Below are 23977 nucleotides of genomic sequence, written 5' to 3' on the forward strand. Positions count from 1 at the left end.
AGCCATGCCTGGTGGATATACTGGTCCATGGAGCTTGGTAAATCGAAGTTCACAACAAGGCGAACTTTCACGAGGTCCAGACCCCGCCCCAGCAGCCCAGTGCTCACGACCACATCATAATCACCCTCGGTGATGCCCTGTCAGTGATTTGAGAGACAAGATGGAGAGTGCAAAGCATTTAAATGTCAGTAACATAAAATTTTGCATGAACAGTCATCAAAGAACCAATCTTGGAAATGTTCAAATTTGTCGTTGAATTGCAACATGGGACTCCATCTGAGCTACGAGAGATGAAATACATTGAATGATGTTCCAAGTTCATAGAACACGATAACCCACACAGTGTTCAGGTATATACTTCAATTTTCATGAAATAATGATTTTATTTTTTAAATCCGGAAGTTTAGCGTTACTGAAGCAGTCTTATAAATCACCCTTATACACTGGAATTTGACGACGTTGAGTCATAGTTTAGGAGATGGAGGCATTCTTCATCACCACACAACGTAGCATCAATCAGGATCGCACATAGCCATATTGATGGCCTCTTCTTCACCCCAACACTACTCTCTCATGCCACATATATCTAATATGTAAAGCTCTTTCTAACCACTGACTCAATGACTGATATTAAAGATCAGCACCTTCCGGATGATGTAGAAAGCTGAAATTTTGCAGCCGATACACCGGAGGGGGGGGGGGGGGAGGAATGACAGAACTGTTGGAAAGTGTCTGTAAATGAAAATAAATAAATGCAGGTGAGCAACCCGAGACAATGAGCAAGCATGGTAATTTTGTGTGCCGATGCACATCGTAGCCGATACACCAGCAAAAAAAAAAAAATCACAGAAGAGTCAGAAAACATCAATAACTTAAAATATAAATAAATGAAAAATCAAATGCAGGTGAGTGACCTGAGACAGTGGGGAAGCACAGTTCGTTATTGCTTAACTAATCGGGGAGGGGTATGATTAAACAAACCAAGCGTGGTCATGTGTAAGCAAGCATACTCTGCTAGTATACATATGTGTGTGTGTGTATGTATATATATATATATATATATATATATATATATATATATAAATATATATAAATATATATATATATATATATATATATGTATATATATATATAAATATATATATATAAATATAAATATATATATACATTTTGATGACTGTTCATATACAATATATATATATACACTAACAAATGATCGAAAAGATGGAAGCGAATATGAAAAACGAAATGAAAGGCATGAACAAACAAATGAACGGAAAGATGGATGCGAATACACAACAAATGAACGAAAAGATGGATACAAATACAAATGAAGTGAAAACGACGATGGATGCGAATACACAGCAAATGAAAAAAGAAATGAAAGAACTAAGGGGTGAGACGCAGAACATGGGCCGATGCCTGCAGGCGGGCATGAAGGCCGTGACCAGGGAGCTGGGAATGGCGACTCCACGTGTGGGAGCAAACGAGCTGGAAGGGGGTGCAACGGCTGACAGGCCCGCGGTGGAGGCGGGTAAAAAAATAATTCGGGGGGCGTGTTCGGCGAGGGTCGTGACAGAGGAATCGACGGTGACCAAAGGGAAAAATTAAATGGGGGAGACCAAAGCGTGTGAGACGAGACACGAGGTGACGACAAAATAATAATAGTTGAGACACGGGAGATAGAGGGTGGGGTGGACGGGGTAAGTGACGCACACGCACACACGGAGGTAGTGGAGGATAATGGGGGTGAGCTGGTGGACTGGGTGGGAGACCAGTGCGAGCACCTGGATGGCCTCCTCCAGGAACGAGGGAGGAGTATGCCCCTTGAGGCGAGTCACGACCAGGTGAGTTCGGTCGTGTTTTGCGAGGTTGAGAGGACGGGTGCTGCGGACGGGTGCACGGAGAGCTTGGGGGGGATAGAGGCCCCGGAGACCCTTGTGGGGACACGAATCCCCAGTGTGGTTGTCCCTGTGTGTGTGGTGCAAGGTGTGAGTGCGTCCCCGTGTGTGGAAGCGACCCCGTGTGTGATTGGTGTGGTGGCGATGGTGCCGGAGTGCGTGCTTCCCAGCACGCCGTGTGTGGATGAGGCACCGCGGTTGAGTGCCCCCGCGTGTGTGAGTGAGGGACGGTGTGTGGATGAGGCACCGCGGGTGAGTGCCCCCGCGTGTGTAAGTGAGGCACGGAGTATGGATGAGACACCGCGGTTGAGTGCCCCCGCGTGTGTGGATGAGGCACCGCGGTTGAGTGCCCCCGCGTGTATGAGTGAGGAACGGTGTGTGGATGAGGCACCGCGGGTGAGTGCCCCCGCGTGTGTAAGTAGTATGGTTTGTGTGAGTAGTGAGGCACGCGTGAGTGAACGGCCGTATGCAAGGGAGACAGTGTGTGTGAGAGAGCGGTATGTAAGGGAGATGTCGGTTGGCATGCGGGAGCACGCAGCCGCGTCTCCCGGTGTGAATACAATGGAGTGGACTGTGTGCGTCGAAACACGCAGGTATGCGTGTGTGGAATGGAGACGGAGACGGCGACAGAGGAAAGAAAGCCGAGTAGCGGCTGTAGTTGTTTCGGGGACCGTGCCGGGTTCGCCCAGCAGTGAGCACGCAGTTCGTGCTGTGCAACGCACGAGACCACCACGTGCTCGCTTGCGAGAGTGAAGTCCCGGTCCGGAAACGCACGCGGTGGATTTGCCGATACCGCGGACGGCCAAAGTTTAGGCAGGTAAACGGATTTGGACCGGACGGGTTCTCCACGCGATCGTGTGTGTTAAGCTCCAACGGGCAAAGCACATGTGTTCGCGTGGGGAACCCCTCGAGACGTGGGGCTTGTGTTTTTTTTTATGCGCACGGTGACGCCATGGCTGCACGTGGGGTTGGAATCCGGCAGGAGGGGTATCTCTGCCGGATGGTACCGTCCAAGGAGGGACGAGGAACACGTGCAGCTGCATGAGGTCACGGGCAGGTGCAAAGTGCGCGAGTTGCCGCGCTGGTGATGCGCATGAAAAAAAAAAAAAAACAAGCCTCACTTTCGGGTGCACAGGATTCCTGGGCAAAGGGTGGAAGACCCCCTACCTGGGCACAGGATGGAAACTAGTTAGGGGGAAGGGTTAGCTTAGTTAGACCGACTCCATGGGGCAGGGGTAAGTCCTCATGGAGTCCGTGGAATGGATTAGTTAGAGGGATGATAGTGAGCTTTAGGTTGGGAAATAAAATGGGATTATTTGGAGACAGAGACAGACTTTTGATGTGTAGTGGGGACGTAGCTTAGCTACGTAGTGTTAAAAGGAACGTGCTGTAGTTTAAGGGACGACGTGGGAGCACGAGTTAGTTAGGGGAGGTAGTTAGAAGGATGGCAGAGTTCAGTGGTGTGTGTGTTGAAGAGTTGGAGAGTTGTGAGGTGAGTACATGGTGAGTGAGTGAGGCCAGCGGGTCTGTGTGTATGGAGTGAATGGGGAATGCATGGTGCGATGTGTGATTGGGGGGGAGGAGTGACTCCCGCTCAAGGGACCCTTTGGGGTCAGAGTAAAGTGATGAGTTAGCTGGGTTAGTCAAATTGAAAAATGGAGGTCGTTTTGTTGTTGGTGGGAGTGTAGGCTCGAGACCCATTTGGAGGGGTGCAGGAGCCCTGTTGTGAGCTTGGGAGCGTGGCTGCGAAGGTGAGTATCGCTGAGTGGGTACCCGGGCACCAGGCTGGTCGGGCCGCGGTAGGCCATGGGCCCATGGGGGCCGGGATAGAGTAGTGGGCACGGGTGCGCCTGCTTGGTGCGGGGGGCCGGGGCGCCATGGCCGCGTGGGCAGTGTTGTGGGCACGGGTGACCCTCGGAAAGGGGCCCAGGAGGCCGGCCTGCCACGTGTGCGTTTCAGGGGAGGTGCCATGGGGGCACTCCCCCGGTGTTAGGGAGCTGGTAGGCTCGGAGGCAGTGTAGTGCCCGGGGGTGCCATAGCTGGAGGTCGGCAGAGGGTCGTGCCTGCCAAAGGGGAGCCACGTGTCCCAGCCAGGAGACCGTGTGAGGGGCACGGAGAGAAAATTGGGGGGCGAGGCCCGGGGTGAGGACACCAACACAGGCGACGGGAATCTGGGTTGTTAGAACCAATAGTTTAAGCGAGGCGCTTGTTGAAAGCCCCGGGGTAGTTTAACAGTTAAATGGTTAGGGTAGATTGGGAGATGTACCCCTCCGCACCATCCATCCCCTCGCTGTCGTTGTGGGCCGCTGGACCCACTTGGTGTTAAGATCGCCGAACTCTGGGAGGCCATTCTGAAGCTTCGTTGGGCCTCGACGCAGGACGTTAGCTCTCCCTTATTCCCCTCCGGGAAGGGAACGTAGGGGTTGGGAGTAGGCTAGGTGACAGGATAGGGTAGCCGAACAAGGACGATAAAGGGGGTTAGGGGACGATTTATAGTGGGGGAGTAAAAATAAAAACAACAAAAAAATAAGTTGGGGCTAAATTGGGGTTTGACAAATTAAGGGAGTGGGTATGTACAGTGACAGGCAAAGGCGATAGGTGGGAGGGAGACAGGTAGGTAGGTCCGAGCCCGCCTTCCGAGTGGCCAGCACCACCGCACTCCCTCCACCAACCTCCACTGAACGGCAAAGGCTGGCCAACTTCATTGGCTGGCCGTGTTTTACTTCAAGGCAGAGGCCGGCCAACTTCATCAGCAGCTGTTGTTTTGCTGCAAGGCCTGTGCCATCGGCTGGCCATGTTTTGCTTCAAGGCCTGTGCCGGCCAGTTCATCTGCCGGCTGTGTTTGCCTGCAGCGGCCTTCTTCTGCGGGCTGTGTTTGCCTGATCACCTTTGCCATGCCATGCCCACTGCCCACGTTCACCAGCCCCGTTCAATTTTGCTTTGCCCCCCCCTGTTCATTTCCATGTGCGCCAGGATCCGCAAGGCAACAGTTTGCAAGCTGCAAGAACTGCCCTGTTGGCAGCTACAACACGGGCCTGCAGTGGCGGCCCGTGCACCGTGTTTGTGTCCATCCATTCGTTGTGCTCATTGCGTGTGCCACTTGAGCTGGCACGGAGACTACGTTTGTGCAGCTCATGCACCGTTGTGGTTCAAGGCGTTCAGTTCAAAAGGGAAGGCCTTGGACTGTGTGTGAGCAGCCAGCCACGTTCCCTGTCACCTGCATTGTTTGAGCCAGAGACTGCATGTGGGCAGCCTGGCTCCCTGCTAACTGCTTTCTTTTTGCAGAGTTCAATGATCCTGGGCCATGGTTTAGTGTAAAATTTGTAAGTTAAGGTTAAGATGTACTGTAAATATGAGTGCGCCCCCCGGCAGGTCTGTCTAGCGCCGGCAATTTTATTTAAGTCGTCCGTGTGAGTGAGTTTGTTTAGGTAGTTACGCAGCCCTCAGGTTATTTATTTTGGGGACACGAATACCATGAATGTCGCACTCAGGGATCTGTAGGTAAAATGTACTAGGGGAAAACTACACATGATGGCACACGAAAATTTGTGACTCGGGAGACGAGTCTGTAAAAGGAGGGTAGTGTTGTGGTTACCAAATTCGCAAACCACCATTCAGGTCCCTTAGGTGAGGTATCTCGGTAAGTACATGTGTAGTTAGGCCCAAACCCGTTGTCTAGTGGGAATACATGTCATTTATGCGTGCTGCGACTCTTCAGGATAGCCGTTTTTCTTTTACTATCTTTAATTTGGACCAGCCGCCATTGTTACCACCACCAACCACCGCTTCACCACAACCGCCCGCGACCTTCACGTCACACCTCGCGGCCGTCGCATCGCCACCGTTCTTGCGCCGCCTGTGGGTGCCGGTGTTGGACTCGTGCAGGGCGCGCGCCGAACAGCGTGTACAAAATCACGGATTTTGTGCTTCAAAAACGGATCAAAAACGACACACGCCCACTTTTTGCCGTCCAATCGGTGAGCGAGGGGCGATTTGGCCCCGCCTCCAGGGCGTTGGAGGGCGATCGATATATGCAAATTTATGGATCAAAAAGCATTCACGCCCACTTTTTCTCGGGCCAATGGGGAGCGAGGTGAAAGGTCGAAGGGAGGGGGTCAAAGATGAGAGGGCGAAGCTACGGGGCTGATAAAAGGCGACCGTGTTCGTCAGTCCAGAGTAGTAGGGGAGTAGGAGAGTCGGGAACAGAGAGTTAAGACTTCGCGGGCGGTGGAGTTGGCAAGAAGGAGCTGGTCGTCGTGTGCGTTGGAGTCGGAGCGGAGGGGACGGAGCTGTGGAGAGGCGGCGAGGGCAGACGAGGGGGTGCTCGCGTCATGCAGGGAGCTGCACCCCAGGGAGGCCGACAGCGCGACCTGGCCGAGGTGGAGATGCTCGTCGCGGGACAATAGGAATCCTCTATACCCCGAGCATCAGCAACCCCCTCCTGTTTCCCCTCGCGCTGAGATAGTGCGACCAAGGGGCCTTTCCACCCCTACCAGACACTGCCCGCGAGGAGCCCGCGGAGTTGAGGCACCATCGCCGCTCCGCGTCTCATGTCACCAGACGGGTAGGCCCGACCCGGTCTCGGCCTCAGGCCCGCCTCTCATCTTTTTGAGGTGTTCTTTTCCTTGGTTTTTGGGTATGTGTTGTCGGCGCCGTCTGTGAAGTAGAATTGTATAAGTGTTGCCGTGTGCTCGGTAGTCGGTATTAGCTCTGCATTGTGTTTCGCTTTTACATTTGCTTTTGTGTAAATTGCATTGTGTTTTTTTCTTTTCTGTGTGCTTTTGGTGGAATTGAATATGTGTGCTTTCCGTTCGTCGCGAATAAATGTGCTTTGTGTTGAACTGTTTCCCGCTTAAAACAGCCGTCATTTCTTTCATTGGATCCTCATCTTGCTTCACGTAAAGGGTTGGTAGTGGGCTGAATACGCCCGATAATTAATCGAACCGTCGAGGTCGACGAATAACACCGCTCGGTTATCCCCCGATAGTACGGAGACGGGTCGGCAAGTGGCCCGTGTCCCGAGAATCGACCTGCGGCGAGTGCGATCGCCCGGTCTACCCTCACGTGGGTACTTTGGTAGGTCGAATTTGGCGAGCAGCCCTATCACGTGGCGGCTGATTGGCTCGATCGCGGTGAGACCGAAAGGTCCACCGTGACTGGTTCCCGGCGTTAGTCCGAGAGGGTCACGACTGGATTGTCCGTCCGGTGGGCGACGTGCCGCGATTCGGGTTACGTGGCCGTCAGCACGCGGCGGGCGCGAATCCATAACAATATATATATATATATATATATATATATATATATATATATATATATATATATATATATATATAAAAAAATATATATATATAAATATATATATATAAATATATAAATATATATGTATATATGTATATATATATATATATATATGTATATATGTATATATATATATATATATGTATATATGTATATATATATATATATATATATATATATATATATATATATATATATATATATATATATATATATATATATATATATATAAATATCTATATATATATATATATATTGTTGCGGTCAGATGGCGAGAACAACCGCCAGGTGGGGGAAGTTACGTCGTCTCCCACCAGACTCCCAAAATTGTAGGTCGTCGCTCTGGATAATTCCGTGACGTGGCGGGTCGCTTAGCTGACCGTGGACGCCAATACCTCCACCGCGTAGCGTAGGGTCTTTTTTGGCGAGAACCAATTTACCTAATTAACTACGCGGTGTCGTCTACCGGGGAACCACACCCTCGGTATGCCTTGCCCGAACCGGGTCACTCTACCAACTACGGTAGAGTACCAACTACCAACTCCAGATCGCATGCAGCCAAGCGGAACTACCAAGGACGTACAGGCTAGAATGAACAGATTATCGGGGATAAGACCCGGCTAAACTTGATCCGAACCATGCTGGACCAATGAGGGAAAAGACGAAAACGAACTGGGAACATTTCTACAATAATTTATTTACAATCACTCGCAAAAGGACACAGAGCAGACTTACGCGGGAATAAAACAGGCAAGATTTACAATGATCAAATAAAAACACTTGTGCAGTTCGACTAAAAGACGGCACCATACACTTAGACGCACACTCAAGACGAAAATAAACCCAGATGTTTGCAAAAGACCCCCGCAGCCAGAGAGGGAGGTGAGCGGAGGTCGCAGTTCCTTCAGGTGCCTGAACGTTGGAGGGAAGGGGTGCTCTGTGGTGCTGCACCTGTCAATGGTCGTGCGGCTCGGTCCATGGCCGTTCGCATGGAGACCGTGTCTGCGAAAGAGCCCGGGTCGAGTAGAGTGGAGTCCGAGGCGGGGATCAGGGTTTCCAGCTCACTCCCAAGACGACTCACTTTCCAGCTCACCAGATGACTCACTTTCCAGCTCACTCGCTCACCCTCTCAGCACTCAACCAACGAACCCTCTGACTCAGCTCCTCGACCGACCAACTGTCTCAGCACACTTCGTAATTTATAGATCTCCCTCAGCGGGGAGGGGCCTTGGTGAAGCTGACGTCACTGTCCGCCTTGATTGGACGGGACTTCCATGGGTCCGCCCTTTCTGGGCGGGTTTCGGCCAAACCGGGAAGCCCGCCCTCTCCACACGTGCGGACTCGCCAAAAAGGAACTACTGCAAGAGGATCTTGCTTCTGACAGCATGTCGCTGGTTGGGCGAGTCGGCAATCAAGCGTTTGTTCAGCTCATGCGAGAGGAAGGTACTGTGGTTCATAATGGAGGGGATATAAAGATTTATAAAGATTTATTAATCTAACTAAAAAAACATCGCAACGCACCCATTTGATTTCCAACTAAACACAAGGAGGGGTTCTTTCTACACATATACTTCATGGAATAACTGACTTCGGGACAAATGTATGTTTCTATACATACAGTTCCTAGAACCGTAACAATATAAACATACACAAGTCTGAAGACGACGATGGATCACGAGCGGTATTTGATGATGTAGATTGTTTCAGAAGTCAAGGATGAGGCAATGTGATAATGTTTGACCAAGTTAGAAAAATGATCAACATGATGTGGTACGAGTGACAGGTTATTAGCTGCAAAATGTCGAAAACCCGGTTTCTTTCAACAACTTAAAAAATTTGACCTTTGCATAACCTTTAAAACTCACAAAACAATGTTGTGGACATTAAAATAAGGAAACAGGATACGTGCTATAGCTTATTGGAGTTAGTTCGTCGAAGAAGGTCGAAAACCCGGTTCGATTCCCACAACTTTGAAAATTTTACCTTTGTGACCTTTAAAGGTCAAAGGTCAAGGATTATGACCTTTGGTGCAAAACTTCCTCTGGAACATTCCAGGAACAATATAACGTCATGTCAGCTATATGGCATTTCGCACTCATTGGATTATCCATACTTTGATGAAATCAGCGTAAAAACAAACTTCAAGGGGGCGCCACGGGCAAGGTATTCGAGATAGAGCAAAATGGTTTGAAGACTTTAGGTGGGGAATGACCTCAAGATTATGCACAAAAAATATTGTCATCCTAGCTCTCAAAGTTTGGGCGGTCGTATGATTTTTATATCAAAATTCGAAATTTTCTAAGTTCGTGACCTTGTGACCTTGACCTTGGGAGGAAAATGAAAAATCGAGCTCCGTGGGGCTATGCAGGTGCCATTGGGCTAACCAAATACCAAAACCCGTCAGATTCGACAAACCCCCGAGGAGAAGATGCAAATTGAAATTGGCTACCCCCTAAAAACACTTGTTTTTTGGCCGTGGCTCCACCCATAATGGGCGCACCACGCCCATTTTCAGGAAAACACAACTAGGTCATGATATAAACCTCCCACCAAAATTTTGTCAGGATCGGATCAAAACCCACGGAGCTATGCTCGGGACAGACAGACAGACAGACATACAGACAGACAGACACACAACAATAACGAATATAGTGGTCACTTATTTTTTTCGTGAACCAATTATCACTCCTCTCTGCGCATGTGCGGTCAGGATGAATTCAGAGCCAAGGTACGGTGAAATGGCAACCTTGTCTTCCTATTCACGTTCCGATTCGTATTCAATACTTCATCATATAACATTCAATGTAAATAAGATGTTCCTTAATCATAAACTGATAAGACAGACGGACATGAACCAATTTCTTAACCCTGCCTTTCGCTTCGTGTGCGCAGGGTAAAAATGCACCCCGATGGAACGCAGTACCATAAACATTTAACAGGGGGATTCTTAAAATTGTGTTAATCCTCTCTCATTCCTCAGAGTTGTCTTCACATCTATATACTGTACCTGCAGGAGTGCGGCACGCTCCTCCTGCCCTCTGTCACCATGGGCCGCGATCGCCCGAAGCCCGGTGACCGTCGCCACAGCTTGGGCCAGGAGTTCTGCACCGGTCTTGCTCTCCACAAATACCAACACAGGGGGCACAAATAGCCGAGCATCCTGTAGAGCAACCGTCCATAAAACACAACTGGTCAACAACAGTAGCAGAATACCATTCGCACCAAACACATCAGCACACCTTAACTTAGTCCTGAAGTAACCAATCACAACTGGACAACATCTCTCAAACCAAGGCTGAAACCTCATGAAAATATTGCAATATTATCCTACGATTAAAAAAATAAAATAAAATACAACCACTGGATCTGCAGCTTATCTGGGCCCTGGCCGAATGTTGTAACCAAAATTTGGTAGCATTATGACTGGTGAGTCTGGAGAAGATTTTTGAAGAAATTTACACAATCTTCCCCAAAATTGACTGTCGACCATTTTGATGCACTTCCGGTCACATGATCGGAATGACTTTGGCAATTTAACATCCATATCCTGGCCTAATGTTGTAACCCAAATTTGCTAGCATTCTGCCTGGTGGATAAGGAGAAGAAGATTTTTGAAGGAATTTGTGGAACCGCCATTTTGACACACTTCCGGTCATGTGATCAACATGGTCTCCGCAATTTAACATCAGGACCCTGTCCTAATATTGTGACCCAAATTTGGTAGCATTCTGACTGGTGGGTTAACAAGTTGGTCTGGAGAAGAATATTTTTGAAGAAATTTACTAAGTCAGCCATTTTGACCGACTTAAAGTCATGTGACCAGAACGAGCTTTGCAATTCCTGTAACCAGTCACAAGAGGAAAGTTGCTGCCAAATTTCAGCCGGATTGGTCCAGCAATTTGGCCGGAGAAGTCGAAAAAGGAGGCGGGTGGATGGACGGATGGTGCACGATGACAATACCTTATCTGGAATGTAAATTCCAGGGAAGCTAAAAAATAAGGTAATGATCTGTGTATGTGTGTCTGGTCATTATATAATTGAAAATGGCTAGGCCAATCTCAACAAAAATTTTTTACGAAATAGCCCCCTCGCCCCCACTCCCTACCCACAAGGTTGAGGGGACGACATGATTATGGTTTGTACACGTCGCAGTGTAAGTGGTTTACTTGTCACCTGCTGGGGAGAAGGGGGATTACTCGCCACACACAAAATATATTTGCTCCAACTCCCTCATCATCCCCCATTCCAGACCTCCCCCCTCCCCCAGGCCACTCCACGAGGGAGCATGTATTTCTGGTATAGAAAAGGTACTGTTAGGAGTTATTTGTTGTTTCATGTTTAAACATTTCCCAAACATGGTTATGAAAAACAATTGTTTAAATGTTGCTCATGTCCAAACAATCAACTTTGCATAACATCCATCAAGTTGTCTGTTGTCGAGAGAATTTTTTTTTATTAGCTCACCTGGTATACACTGTAATTTAGTCCGCTGAACTTATGCAACCGAGCAGTGTCCGTAAGTGACTGAGTGAGTGAGTCCGTCAGCAAACACTTTTCATTATCGCTTGAACCAGACACACGATTTTGATGAAACTTAGCCACAAGCTTCATATCTGATGCTTAACAAAGGTGTATTAACCACATCAAAAGCTACGCTTATTAAGGGTCTGCATTGGGGGGGGGGGGGGGTGGTTGGTTGATCCCTCAAAATAGGTATTTGCTCTCCTCTCTGAAACAAAACATACAATTTCAATGAAGCTTGACCACAACCTTCATCACCAATGATGTACCAAAGTTTGTTCATGGTATATATATATATATATATATATATATATATATATATATATATATATATATATATATATATATATATATATATATATATATATATATATATATATATACCAGACGACCTGTGAACCCGTTGGGTTCCCGTTGACAACAGTTGATAAAAAAAAAATCATTAAAAAAACAAGAAAAGATAGCTCCAGCGAATTATACCGCTGAGGTTGTTTGCATTAATCAAATAATCCCGAAGAGTCATTGACTGAATCAGGAATTGATTTTTTAATAATTTTTTTCGTTTCCCAATTTTAACAAAACTTGATATTGCGTGTCAATGTGAAAAAAAAAAACCAGAGTTGGTGTTAAAGCCACCCAATGCTCGCCTGTTTATACATTTATCGTTTTTAAAAGACTAGTCCAATAATTAATATTTTTTATAAAGCATTGCAGTGAAGTCTGATCCAAATAATTTTAAAGCAATATATGTATTTGTATTTTGTAATCAGTAACAAGAGCGCAAGTGAGCACAATATACGTCCGAACAAGAAGGTATATACAGAATTGTGCTACGACATGGAAAACAGCATCCTGGTTGCCATGGCAACCACTTTAGATGATGAACGTATGTCGCGACACACCGTCTTCACAGTCTGTACCTATGTACCAAATAAGAAACGTGAAAGTTGAAAACTTTGGGAGTTAGAGTGCGGACAGGAACGGATGGACAGACGGACAGACAGATGGACGACAGGCATCACATTATACGCCCTGATATATATATATATATATATATATATATATATATATATATATATATATATATATATATATATATATATATATATATATATATATATATATATATATATATATATATATATATATATATATATATATATCGGGCGTATAAAAAATAGTGTGGTAGATAAAAACGTTAGAAAGGAAAAAATAACTTGCACCAAAAACTTTAACATTTTCACGCTGACGCTGACGCTCACACCGGGGGTATCGCTATAGCTCTCTGTTCTTCGAACAGGCGAGCTAAAAACGGAGAAAAGAAAGTTGAAGAAATTATTGTGCGTAATCTTCGAAACACAATTTTATTTATTAATGAACACGAAAGTACTAGATCAAAATGGCGATGTTTATTTTATGCTTAAAAATAAATCGTTCTTTGTCTATACTAAATGTTTGAGATTTTCAAATAAATCATTTAAAGAAAATAAAAAGATAGCTGCAGTGAACTATACCGCTGAGGTTGTTTGCATTGATCAAACTCTCCCAAAGAGTATTTGACTGAATCGGGAATTGATTTTTTAATAATTTTTTCATTGCCCGATTTTAATGAAACTTGATACTGCACACCACAGGCGAATGGTGAGTAAGGTGGCCCTAAAAAAATTAGTGCTATCGTGTACCGTTTTGGTTGTATTTCAGGAACATACATACAAGATGAGCGATATATACATACATATATATATATATATATATATATATATATATATATATATATATATATATATATATATATATATATATATACATATATATATATATATATATATATATATATATATATATATATATATACATATATATATATATATATATATATATATATATATATATATATATATATATATATATATATATATATATATATATATATATATATACACATACATATACATACATACATACACACACCGGGCGTAGTGGCGTGCGTCTGTAATCCAGCTACTCGGAGGCTTGGGTTGGAGGATCGCTTGAGGACGGGAGCTCTGCACTGGGCTGTGCTATGAGAGGGTGTAGGGTAGCGCGGAATCATGGCGAAACCCAATCCTTATCCCTGTGTCGGAAGAGGTGACCAGGGTTGCGTCAGGAAAGGCATCCAGCGTGAAAACCTGTGCCAAATCAGTATGCGGATCATTACGGATGATCCGCTGTGGCGACCCCTAAGGGGAGCAGCCGAAAGAAGAAGAAGAAGAAATCTCTCTATATATTAATACTGAAGGACCAATTTTGTGCTCCTCCTAGCGGTCGCGTCACGTTTTTCTCGGTACTGTGACCTGAGAAGTTTTGACACGGTGTACGTCAAAGTAGACACGTGCACAAATCAGGGGACTTCTTCACAAGGAGTTGTGTGCACCAAAAATGTCGTGTACAAGGACGTTTTGTAGGCCTCATTAGGTAAGGCCATGGAGTACATCGACTGGGATCCGGCTCTTACAAGAGCCGCCACTGGTTGTCATATTGGGCTCATGGAATGGAATCCGTCTGTGACGGGGTTTCGGCTCGTGTGTGTGTATATATATATATATATATATATATATATATATATATATATATATATATATATATACATCAGGCTCTGTGGGGTCTGCATGAATGGTGCTCCTGATCCAGGTGAGCTTGAGGATGCAAGGTCCTTTTTTTTTTGCTGGCATGACTTTATTCAATTGTAAATAATACATTTTGATCCAAAATGCTTGAAGAGAGAGAGCCACAAGTTCTCAAAAAGAGTCAAAATTGATTCTCAACGTGAAACTAACCTGTCCAGCCAAAAATAAAACATGATAAAAATAAATGCAACAAATCAAGTAAACCATCCCAGTCAATTATGTCCATGTTCATACACTGCCTGCAATCAACTTGACACCACCACCTGCTATATATGGCTGCTTCATTGGCTGTAGAGAATAATGTCTAAAGCTTAGGGAGAAACTTTGCCCAATATTACATGCAGGGCAACAACATTAAGTTGTATGTACCTTTAAGTCAATGACGGATATTAGAAGACAGTAGGGCCATTAGGAAAAAAAAACAAAGTATATGGGATTTGAACCTGAGATCCCACATTGAACCAAGTTTTCTGATTCTGAGAAAAACCATACTCTTTACAGAGCGCCGCTGCTGGCGAAGCAGTTTCTCTGCAATGATTATACTGGGTGGTTTGCCATTACTTTTCCAGCAGTAGTTAGGGAAGGAATTTGGCCATGGTGCTGGCAATATCTCGCCTACTCTTCGAGAAGGACACTGTGGGATCCTTAAAGTTCACTACATGCCGGCACATGCGATGCCAGTTTAACGTCCATCCAAGGGACGGCACACACATTGATGAATCTCCCTGTCCGTGAAACACCGGGGTGGCAGTTTATAGCTGGATAGAGATTCAAACCCAGACTCAACAGCCTGCAGGTGATTGTGTGTACCTCTATACCATCCGGCCAGCCAGTAAAATAAGCACTCGGATAAAAACACCAAATAGGCCAAAACTTGAGACAATATAAACTAGAACTACATTGTCAATGGCACACCATCGCATATTCCCACACACACTGCTTTGTCCCATGTATAACTCATGAATATGTTTGATTTAAAATTCTAAAAGACAATATATATATATATATATATATATTTTTTTAATGAGCCCCAATGCCCCACCCCTTCTGGCCTGGCCCCTAGGGGTCATATCAAAAATCTGACAGTGTTGTGCACTTCCCCATACATATATCTACTATGTCCCAAAGTTTCAAGTTCCTATCTCAAACGGTGTAAGAGGAGTTACAGGGTAAGACAGACGGACAGACGGCGGAGACAATCACAATATTCCCGCTTTTCTTCGAAAGCGCGGGAATAATAATGGTCAAATTCCTTGAATAATAATTTACTGACGAGATAAAAAGAATCCTCCATTATCCGGCTTTCCGCATAGTTATCTTCATTTTCTTTTTCACCACCACCTACTCGACACTCCCCCATTTCATCTACCAAGTGGTCAGCCAAAGAACCAACTCTGTGAACCAATCTACTTACTGCGAGTACATCAAAAAGTTTCTTCTTCTTTGCTGGCTCTTCTACCCACAACAGGATTTGTTTGATCCCTGCTGCCACACCGCCGGTGGCAAGCTTGTCATCCCCATCCTGATAGTTCTCTGCAGCAACGGTGACCCACACTGGATGGCGCAGCAGGCCATCGGCCAGATCCCGGATGCTATCAGGAAGGGTAGCTGACGCCAGGAGAGTCTGACGGTTGTCGGGAATCTTATCCAACACACTTTGCACTTGCTCGCGGAAACCAAGTTCCAGCATGGTGTCAACCTAATCGGAAAACATGAGGAAAACGAAGGTTCACTCAATATGCATTTCTTACCAAAAAGATAAATGAAGAAAGTGACTTCATCCAACTCTGGTTCATACCTCATCAACAAATACTGAGGAGATTCTATTCAGAAGTAATGTACCCTCTTTGGCAAGCTCAAGAACCCGTCCTGGAGTGCCAAGCACCAGCTGTGAAAGGGAATGAGACTACACATGATTACCAAAGCCAGCATTGAACAAGGCCACAACGATCATCATGCCTCATGCCACACATCATGCCACAAATGCCACACATCATGCCACAAAAGCAGAGATGCATCGGTGCTTCAGAAGCAGCCCTGAAAATAATGCAAAATTTCCGATGAACGGTATTTCGTTTTCTAGAGCTCAACATCCCATGCCTGACCAGCAGGGGATGTGCAGGATATGATTAAGTACTTGCCTCGATGAAGACCAGACAAGATAAATGTCGGATTTTATCAACGAAAGGTTAAAATTTGAAAGCATCCCAAAATATGCAAAAAATAAAAATAATAATAATTATTATGAGAATATGGAGAACACTTCCGATTGTACTCGAACTAAACCAGACGAAAACAAGAGCTATAAAATATGTAAATTTTAATAATTAGTAGCGGGGTGAACTTACACATTGTATAAGCATATGAACCGTGCTTCCTCATCGTCTCAGGTCACTCACCTGCATTTGATTTTTCATTTATTTATTTTATCATTTACGGATGCTTTTTCAATGGTTCTGTGATTTTACCTGGTGTATTGGCTTCGATGTCTGTCGGCACACAAAATTACCGTGCTTCCCCATTGTCTCAGGTCACTCACCTGCATTTTTTTTTCATTTCTTTTTTTTCATTACCTCCGCCACCGAAGGTAAAGGAGGTTATGTTTTCACCCCTTTCTGTCTGTTTGTCTGTCTACAGGGTATCTCAAAAAGACGGATTTGGAGTGAGCGGTGTGCAATAATTGATTGATTCAGTGATTAATTGCGTAATTAAAATAAATAATCGTCAAAAAATAATTGATTTCTCAATCAATTGGCAAATATCATACCTAAACCACCACAGTTTCATCCGAATCTGTAACTCTTTGAAAATTAATCCATCGAAAAATGAATCATTTATCGATTAATTGATTAATCAATAAATCAAAAATGCCCTTTATAGCCAAATCACTTGTTCACTGTCATGCCCACATATCAGTTTCCAAGCTCAAAAGGTGCCCGAGGTATTGCCCGGATGAGAAAGAAAATAAATATGGAATTAATAAATCGATAATAATTAAGTAATTAACCAATTAATTGATTAATCACAAAATACAAAATATCGGTTTTGCCAAAGATCATCTTGACTTTTGTCCCCAAATTTCAACTTCCTCAAAGGATTGCTGAGATATCACCTGAACAAACAAACAAGAAAACAAACCAATGTCACCCGCAGGGTGACCCGTATCTTGCCAAAAGGTGACCACGTGTGACTTCTTTAAGGTCACACTGAGGTGAACAGAGCTGCTATCCACCAGGAGCGACTCCTTGAGGAATATCTGCCTACGAGAGATTCCGATGAGAATCGTTCTACAGAATAACCATGAAAAATATGCTTTTGCCTCATAACGTCACCAAATGACATCATAATGTCTCAAGCTTGACATATCTAGAAAGCACTCAAGGTGTTCAATTTGAGGTACTACACGATATGGTTCATAAAACTTGAAAATTTGACCTTGGGGTCAAATATGTTTGACCTCAGGCGCTAACCATGAAGGTCCAGGCCAATCGCCACCAAAAATTAATCAGCTGAGCGCCAGACCATGAACTATATTCCCATGAAGTTTGAAGACGATCCGATCAAAATTACTCAAAAAATAAGGGTTTTGTCGACTCCCCTGATTTGCGCCAAAGTGACCTTGACCTTTGACCTTCAAAATTGTGTGCACTGAAAGGGACCTCTATAGGCCTCTGATATGCAAAGTTACAAAAATTTCCGATGATAACTGTGCTCTGCAGAATTTTTTATACGTGATTACAGACAAAAAAAAAAAACAACAAAAAAAAACACAAGCTGACTAACATATCTTGCAAAAACTTCGTTTTGGCAAGATAACAAACGGAATGAAAACTGAGTACTCCCTTCCTTCAGCGCCCGGCGATCACGTCATGCATCGCCTGGATATGGCATTGGGAAGGAGTGGTGCACAATAAGTGCAGGTAGTACAGCATTTTTGTGAACACTTAAAAGTTCCTGGTTGAAAGGCAAATGGTAACGGTGCTTTAACCAGGGAATTTCATTAATTCTGGTCATGTTTAAAAGAAGTGCAAGGTGGTGGTAGTAAAATTGAGGTGGTTTCAGAAACTTTCTGCAGCAACTTGAGGTTTCTCTGAATGATGTTCTTGACTGAAAGGTCATTAGGATGGCATCATCATCATCATCATCATCATCATCATCATCATCATCATCGTCTTACAGCCGTTTCCATGCTTGCATGTGCAAGCTGCCAAGGAAAATGGAATCATTTCTACAGTTTGACTCAGAAGGTTCTTAAGATGTCTATCACTCAATCAAGGTCCAATGCAGTGGAATTAATGGTGCTGGGAAAACCATTCAGGAAAGAATTGACATCTCTGTTGAAAAAGTTGTGTCAACAAGTTGCAGTAAAGCTTCCAGTTCGTTTTTGTTGATACACTAAACAACTATGACTGCTTTTATAGGCATACGAGAGCAAGCTTGTATGACGACCACATCCACGATATGTGTCGGCAAGCTTTTATGTGACAAATATGTCTTTGTACAATAAAACGATTGTGATAATTACATGATAGTTTGACATACAACGCTGAATAGATACACTGTAATTACTTGAACTGTTCTGTAAAAAGAAAAATCACTAAGAAGTGGAATCAAATAAGGTAGTGTGGGGTAACGCGTGCGGAGACATAACGAGCATATTCACACGATCCGTTAAATTTTTGAGATCCATAGCTTCGTGGCATGAGCGTGCAATGGAAAATTAGTAGCAGTAGGTATTCATCATCTTCATCACTGCTCCCTTGTGAACATGTTGCAGGCATTTACAAAGACTCTAGTTTTCGACCCAAAGTGAACACTTGTGTTTTTTCTAGAGTTAATTTTGTGTTGTTGTTGGTGGTACGAGCAGAGTAACCGCCCGAAGGGCTACCTTGATCCAAATGTGCAAAACGTTCTTCTGACACCTCCCTGTGTCTGGGCAGTGTAAAGGCAACAGACTGCTGCCTCACTCGCTCCCGAAAATGAAATAAATAAAAAATAACGCGGGTTACGTGCATGAAGCAAAACTATGTTTACTACTTGTGTGAATATATTGTTACTGGCCGGGGGGTCGGCCGCCAACCGACCGCTCTGAACGGAGCCGCAAGTCGAGTCGGCCCGACCGATCGCCCGCAATATAGATCGCCGCCCGGATAACTCCGAGCGACGGGTCCTTGTACAAGAACCGAAATATGCCAATCGGCAGATCACGTGGGGTAGAGTCGATTGCCAATCTTCAATGCACCTAAATACCCACGTGAACCAACTACCGGGATATTCGACCATCGACGAAACTCGTACGGAACAAACCGCCGAGGCGAGCTTGTCCGTGCGCGATTCCGAGCGGCGTAATCGCCGAGAACCATCGGTCCAAATGTCCCCCTATTACGGCAAACCAACGGCTTTCTAACTCCCAACACACGAAATGTTCAGTCAATGAGGGAATGGACGCAACGAGCAGGTTTACATTCACACAAGGACATTTATTATAATAAAACACGTATGCAATTAAATAAGGCAAAACACGGATGCAATTTTACAAGCAACAAAAGCACGACAAAAGAACTACAACCGTCTACTTATTATGTACAGTCATTTACACTTAACAGCAGTTCCTACTTATTAGACGGGCCCACGGACAAACGTACGCGCATGCACGCACGCACGCACGCACGCACACAAGAAATGGTGGCTGAGGCCTTTAATCACCAGCTCCAGCTCGCAGGACAGGTGAGCTGAAACTCAGAGCCTAACTCGAACCTTTCCACCTCGTGTGGTCTTTAACTTGTCCGTCCCGGGCTCCAGCGAGAGCGAGCTTGATCCAATAGCCGCGATCCTTCCCGAGCTCCCGCGAATCCTCCCGCGCTTCTCAACACATGCCGGTGAGACGAGGCGCCGATCCATCGCTTCCCCGAGGAACCAACTCCAAGAAGAGGCCGATGCGTTGCACGCAGCCGGGAAACAAAATGGAGAACGAAAAGCTCCACGGACCAAGAAGAAGAGGAAGAAGAGGAAGAAGCCTCCACTCGCTGCTCGAGCCGAACAACTGGCTCAAGTTCCTTCCAAAACAAAGCAGCAGCCGAAGCTCACTGAGCCAGCCGAAGCAAAAAGCTTCCGAAGGCCTCAAGCCAAGCAAGCCAAGCAGGACCCGATGGCCTGCTGAACGACTGCTCTCTCCGAAGCAAAAAAGCTTACTCCTCCCACGGGACTCAGCACACGAACTCTGCACATGGGACTCAGAACGGGACTCTTTACGAACTCTGCCACGGGACTCCCACGAACTCTTTCACGGGACTTTCACGAACTCAGCCCACGAGACTCCCACGGGACTCTTTTTTGAACAAAGAAAAGATGTCCTCTTTATCCTTCGCACCCCTCCCCCGCACCCGGCGTGACTCATGCCCTCGTGATCCACCCCCCGCTCGACCAGGGGTGGGAGGGAGTTGTTGACGTCACGGGATGGCAGGGTTCTTCTTCCTCTTTGCAGAAGAGGGGGAGGGACGTCTCCATTGTTTCGTTCCCTAACTATTAAATCGATCCGCAGCGCATCTAATCGATCTCTGAACATTTAAACAATGAAAGGTGAGCTATCTAAGGAACATGCACTTATCGACATAGCTGACTAAGGGAACCTGTATGTTGCGTGCAATTGAATTCCAAATTCGTAACACTATAATACACTGTGGGGGAAAAATTTATATTAATGTATTTTAAATTCCAACAAATGGAGTTTCAGAAATGTAACTTTTATGCTGCAATTTGAATTGGCTGTCATTTCTGGCCAAAAGACTTTTGCCCTAAATGATAAGAAATGTGTTGTTCTGGAGCAGAGTGACCGAGCTGATAAATGAACCTTTGCTTAGAAATGTACGAAGTGGCTTATCGTCTGAAGGACACGTCTATAGTCTGGGTGAATATCCCCCAACCTCTCTCTCACGAAAGTATAAAATGCTTTGAAATCTAAAATTGTTTTCAGTGCAAGCACGTGAGGAAGTATAGTTTCCCAGTGGCTTGTACTCCTTGGAACTGACCAAGTACCAAGTTAGAATAAAACTCTCTGATGTAATGTAGAAGTGAATTGAATCGGGTTGGTCTAACTGTTAACTAAAGTAAGAATAAATGAAATAGAACCAAATAATATTGCAATCAAATGGGGATTCTTAAGTTCATTGTACAAGGGTGAGAAGTGTATGGTGTATAATTAGGAAATAAATTGTTTCACAAGGAAGGACTTGTGTGGACATCAGTTTTATCAGTGTCAATAGGGTTTTTGTAGGATATTATAATCAAATCGGACAAACGTTAAATTCCGTCTGAAGTCAAACAGGATTCCACAATCGGCCAGTTAGAATCCTTCAGGAGGACAATGATCACAACAAGGTGGGTTTAAAAAAAATCCACATCAACACCATGGCTATATAGCTCAGATAATTTCAATTGCACCCACCCCCCATCCCTGCCTCCCAAAAGAAAGAAAATGCTAAGATGGGCGAAAATGGTTTTTTTAATTTCATGGAATCGAAAGAAACTTGCACATGCACAACTTCAGGATGCCAAGTTTCAGCTTCTTCGGTCACATCCTCTTGGAGGAGTACATCATACATACGCACGCACGCACGCACACCATAGCAAGAAGATAACACATTGACAAAGCCAGAATGAGGCACCTTGATATGCTGTTTCAGACGATGACGTTGATTGGGCAGTGGAAGACCGCCAACCAGGAGAGCTGTTCGAGCATCTGGTAGTCCAGCAAGCAACCGCCGTGCTCTTTGTTCCAGCTGGATTGACAGTTCACGCGTCGGAGTCAAGACTATAGTGTGTGGTTGACCATGCCATCGCTGAGAATATGGAGAAGAGCATCACATGTTGCAGGGGAGAGATCAAGTGAAAGACAATGAAATACCCACATGAAAAAACAATTTATCAACAAAGCAACTGTCTAGACTCTAGACTCCATAGTCTACAATGTGCAGGATATTACCAACTTAACAACCTTTTTTTTTTATCAACTTTCATGGCCTGCAAGTACAACTCAGATTCAGCGTACAGTGTTGCATCAATAGCATGAGCTGTCCCTCGGATGGACACATCTGCTAGTATTAGCTGGCGGATGTTAAAGATCCCACAGTGTCTTTTGATACAGAGCTGGCGTGTTATTGCTGACACCCTAAACTATTACAAATTTCTGCTCTAATGTGTAAGGGCACTGCTTCAGTGGCACAACGTGCCCTCCCCCACCCCTCCCCTCCCCTAACCACATGCTGCATATGCTCAGAATTGCGTTGCAAATAATGTGATGCGTTCATAACTGTCAAAAACACAAAATTCCATCCTTATTGTAAACACAAAACACACCTGCGCATTAAGTCTCGCAATTATTGGTACAAGAAACCCATCGGTCTTCCCAGATCCAGTCTCGGCCTGGACCATCACGTCACGTCCAGCCAGCACTGCTGGAAGCATCTGCATTTGCACCGGTGTTGGATCACCGAGTCCTGCCTGAGTGAGGTTCTGAACTAACCCTGACTGCAGTGAACAATGAGCGAATGCCAACACCGGGCGTGGAACATCATGACCATGGACCGAGATGCCAAGTGCTTTCCGCAGTTCGGTCACACGTTCCTCCGACAGAGATTTCACAAAAGGGTGCTCCCGGTACTGGAAACTGTCCCACAAAAGAATGGTGTCACTACAAGCCTTTGAAGTGGTTTACACAAATTTAAATTGCTCCCATAATGATCCATCCATCAACCATACCCTTCAAGCTCATCTTGAACATCTACTGTGTGACAAATATCTGCCTGGTCTTCCAACACACTGGGTGCTTCTGGAGGTTTGACACTACAACTTGTCCCTCGCAGGTTGCAGGCCTTGCATTCCAGGCTACACACATCCCTCTCAGTGGTAGCACATACGTACTCTCCGTGACGGCCACAAACCACGCATACTGGCTCCCCTGGCTCGGGCCAGCGCTGCTGTTTGCTGTGAGAAGAAGTGGGAGGGGATGAATTAAACCCAGATCAGAACTTACCCTACATAATACAAAAAAGACATTTTCCTCAATGACATGGATTACCTTTCATCTGGAGGTAATCTCATCCACATTGAATTTATTGGGCAGAAAAATAATGGCATTACAAACAAAGGTGTAATATCATTTGCTTTGTCATTGCAGGCAAAAGTTGTTCAACACCCCTCCCGTCCTTTCTCCCCCAAGTGATACGATTAAAGTTACAAAAGCTATGTATGACTTAAGCTGTCAAGACAAGTGCCAGCCAACAGAATATATCACATCTTAAGGTATTGTATGTGCTTTCTGTTTCTTACCTCCACCACCGAACATGAACGGGGGTTATGTTTTCACTCCCGCTTGTTTGTGTCTGTCTGTTTGTGAGCAAGATATCTCAAAAAAATTATGATGGATTTGGACAAAACTTGGTGGACAGGTTGGCTGTGTGACATGGACAAATCAATGACATTTTGTTGAAGGTCCAAATCCAGATACGAGGATTCGGTGATTCTTCACCATTGATTGTTACGGCCAAAAACAATGTATAGCACAATATCTCAAAAACTTGTGGACGGATTCAG

The 23977-nt window shown here is 45.1% G+C and overlaps 1 protein-coding gene across 6 annotated transcripts in view; it reads right to left on the minus strand.

Moving 5' to 3' along the window:
• Positions 1-23977, minus strand: part of DDX59 (DEAD-box helicase 59) — a 37888-nt gene that overhangs the window by 1530 nt on the left and 12381 nt on the right. For all 6 annotated transcript variants that reach the window (XM_085882661.1, XM_085882658.1, XM_085882660.1 and 3 more), the window contains exons 4-10: positions 23144-23368; positions 22742-23051; positions 22051-22224; positions 16185-16274; positions 15801-16085; positions 10207-10359; positions 9-137 (exon numbers count right to left, since the gene is read on the minus strand). In XM_085882661.1, coding sequence (XP_085738787.1) covers positions 9-137; positions 10207-10359; positions 15801-16085; positions 16185-16274; positions 22051-22224; positions 22742-23051; positions 23144-23368 — 1366 coding nt within the window. The remainder of the gene's footprint in view (positions 1-8; positions 138-10206; positions 10360-15800; positions 16086-16184; positions 16275-22050; positions 22225-22741; positions 23052-23143; positions 23369-23977) is intronic.

This window comes from Eptatretus burgeri, chromosome 5, assembly GCF_056783735.1.
Source record: "Eptatretus burgeri isolate ZD-2024b chromosome 5, Ebu_testis_v1, whole genome shotgun sequence".
Classification (NCBI taxonomy): domain Eukaryota; kingdom Metazoa; phylum Chordata; class Myxini; order Myxiniformes; family Myxinidae; genus Eptatretus; species Eptatretus burgeri.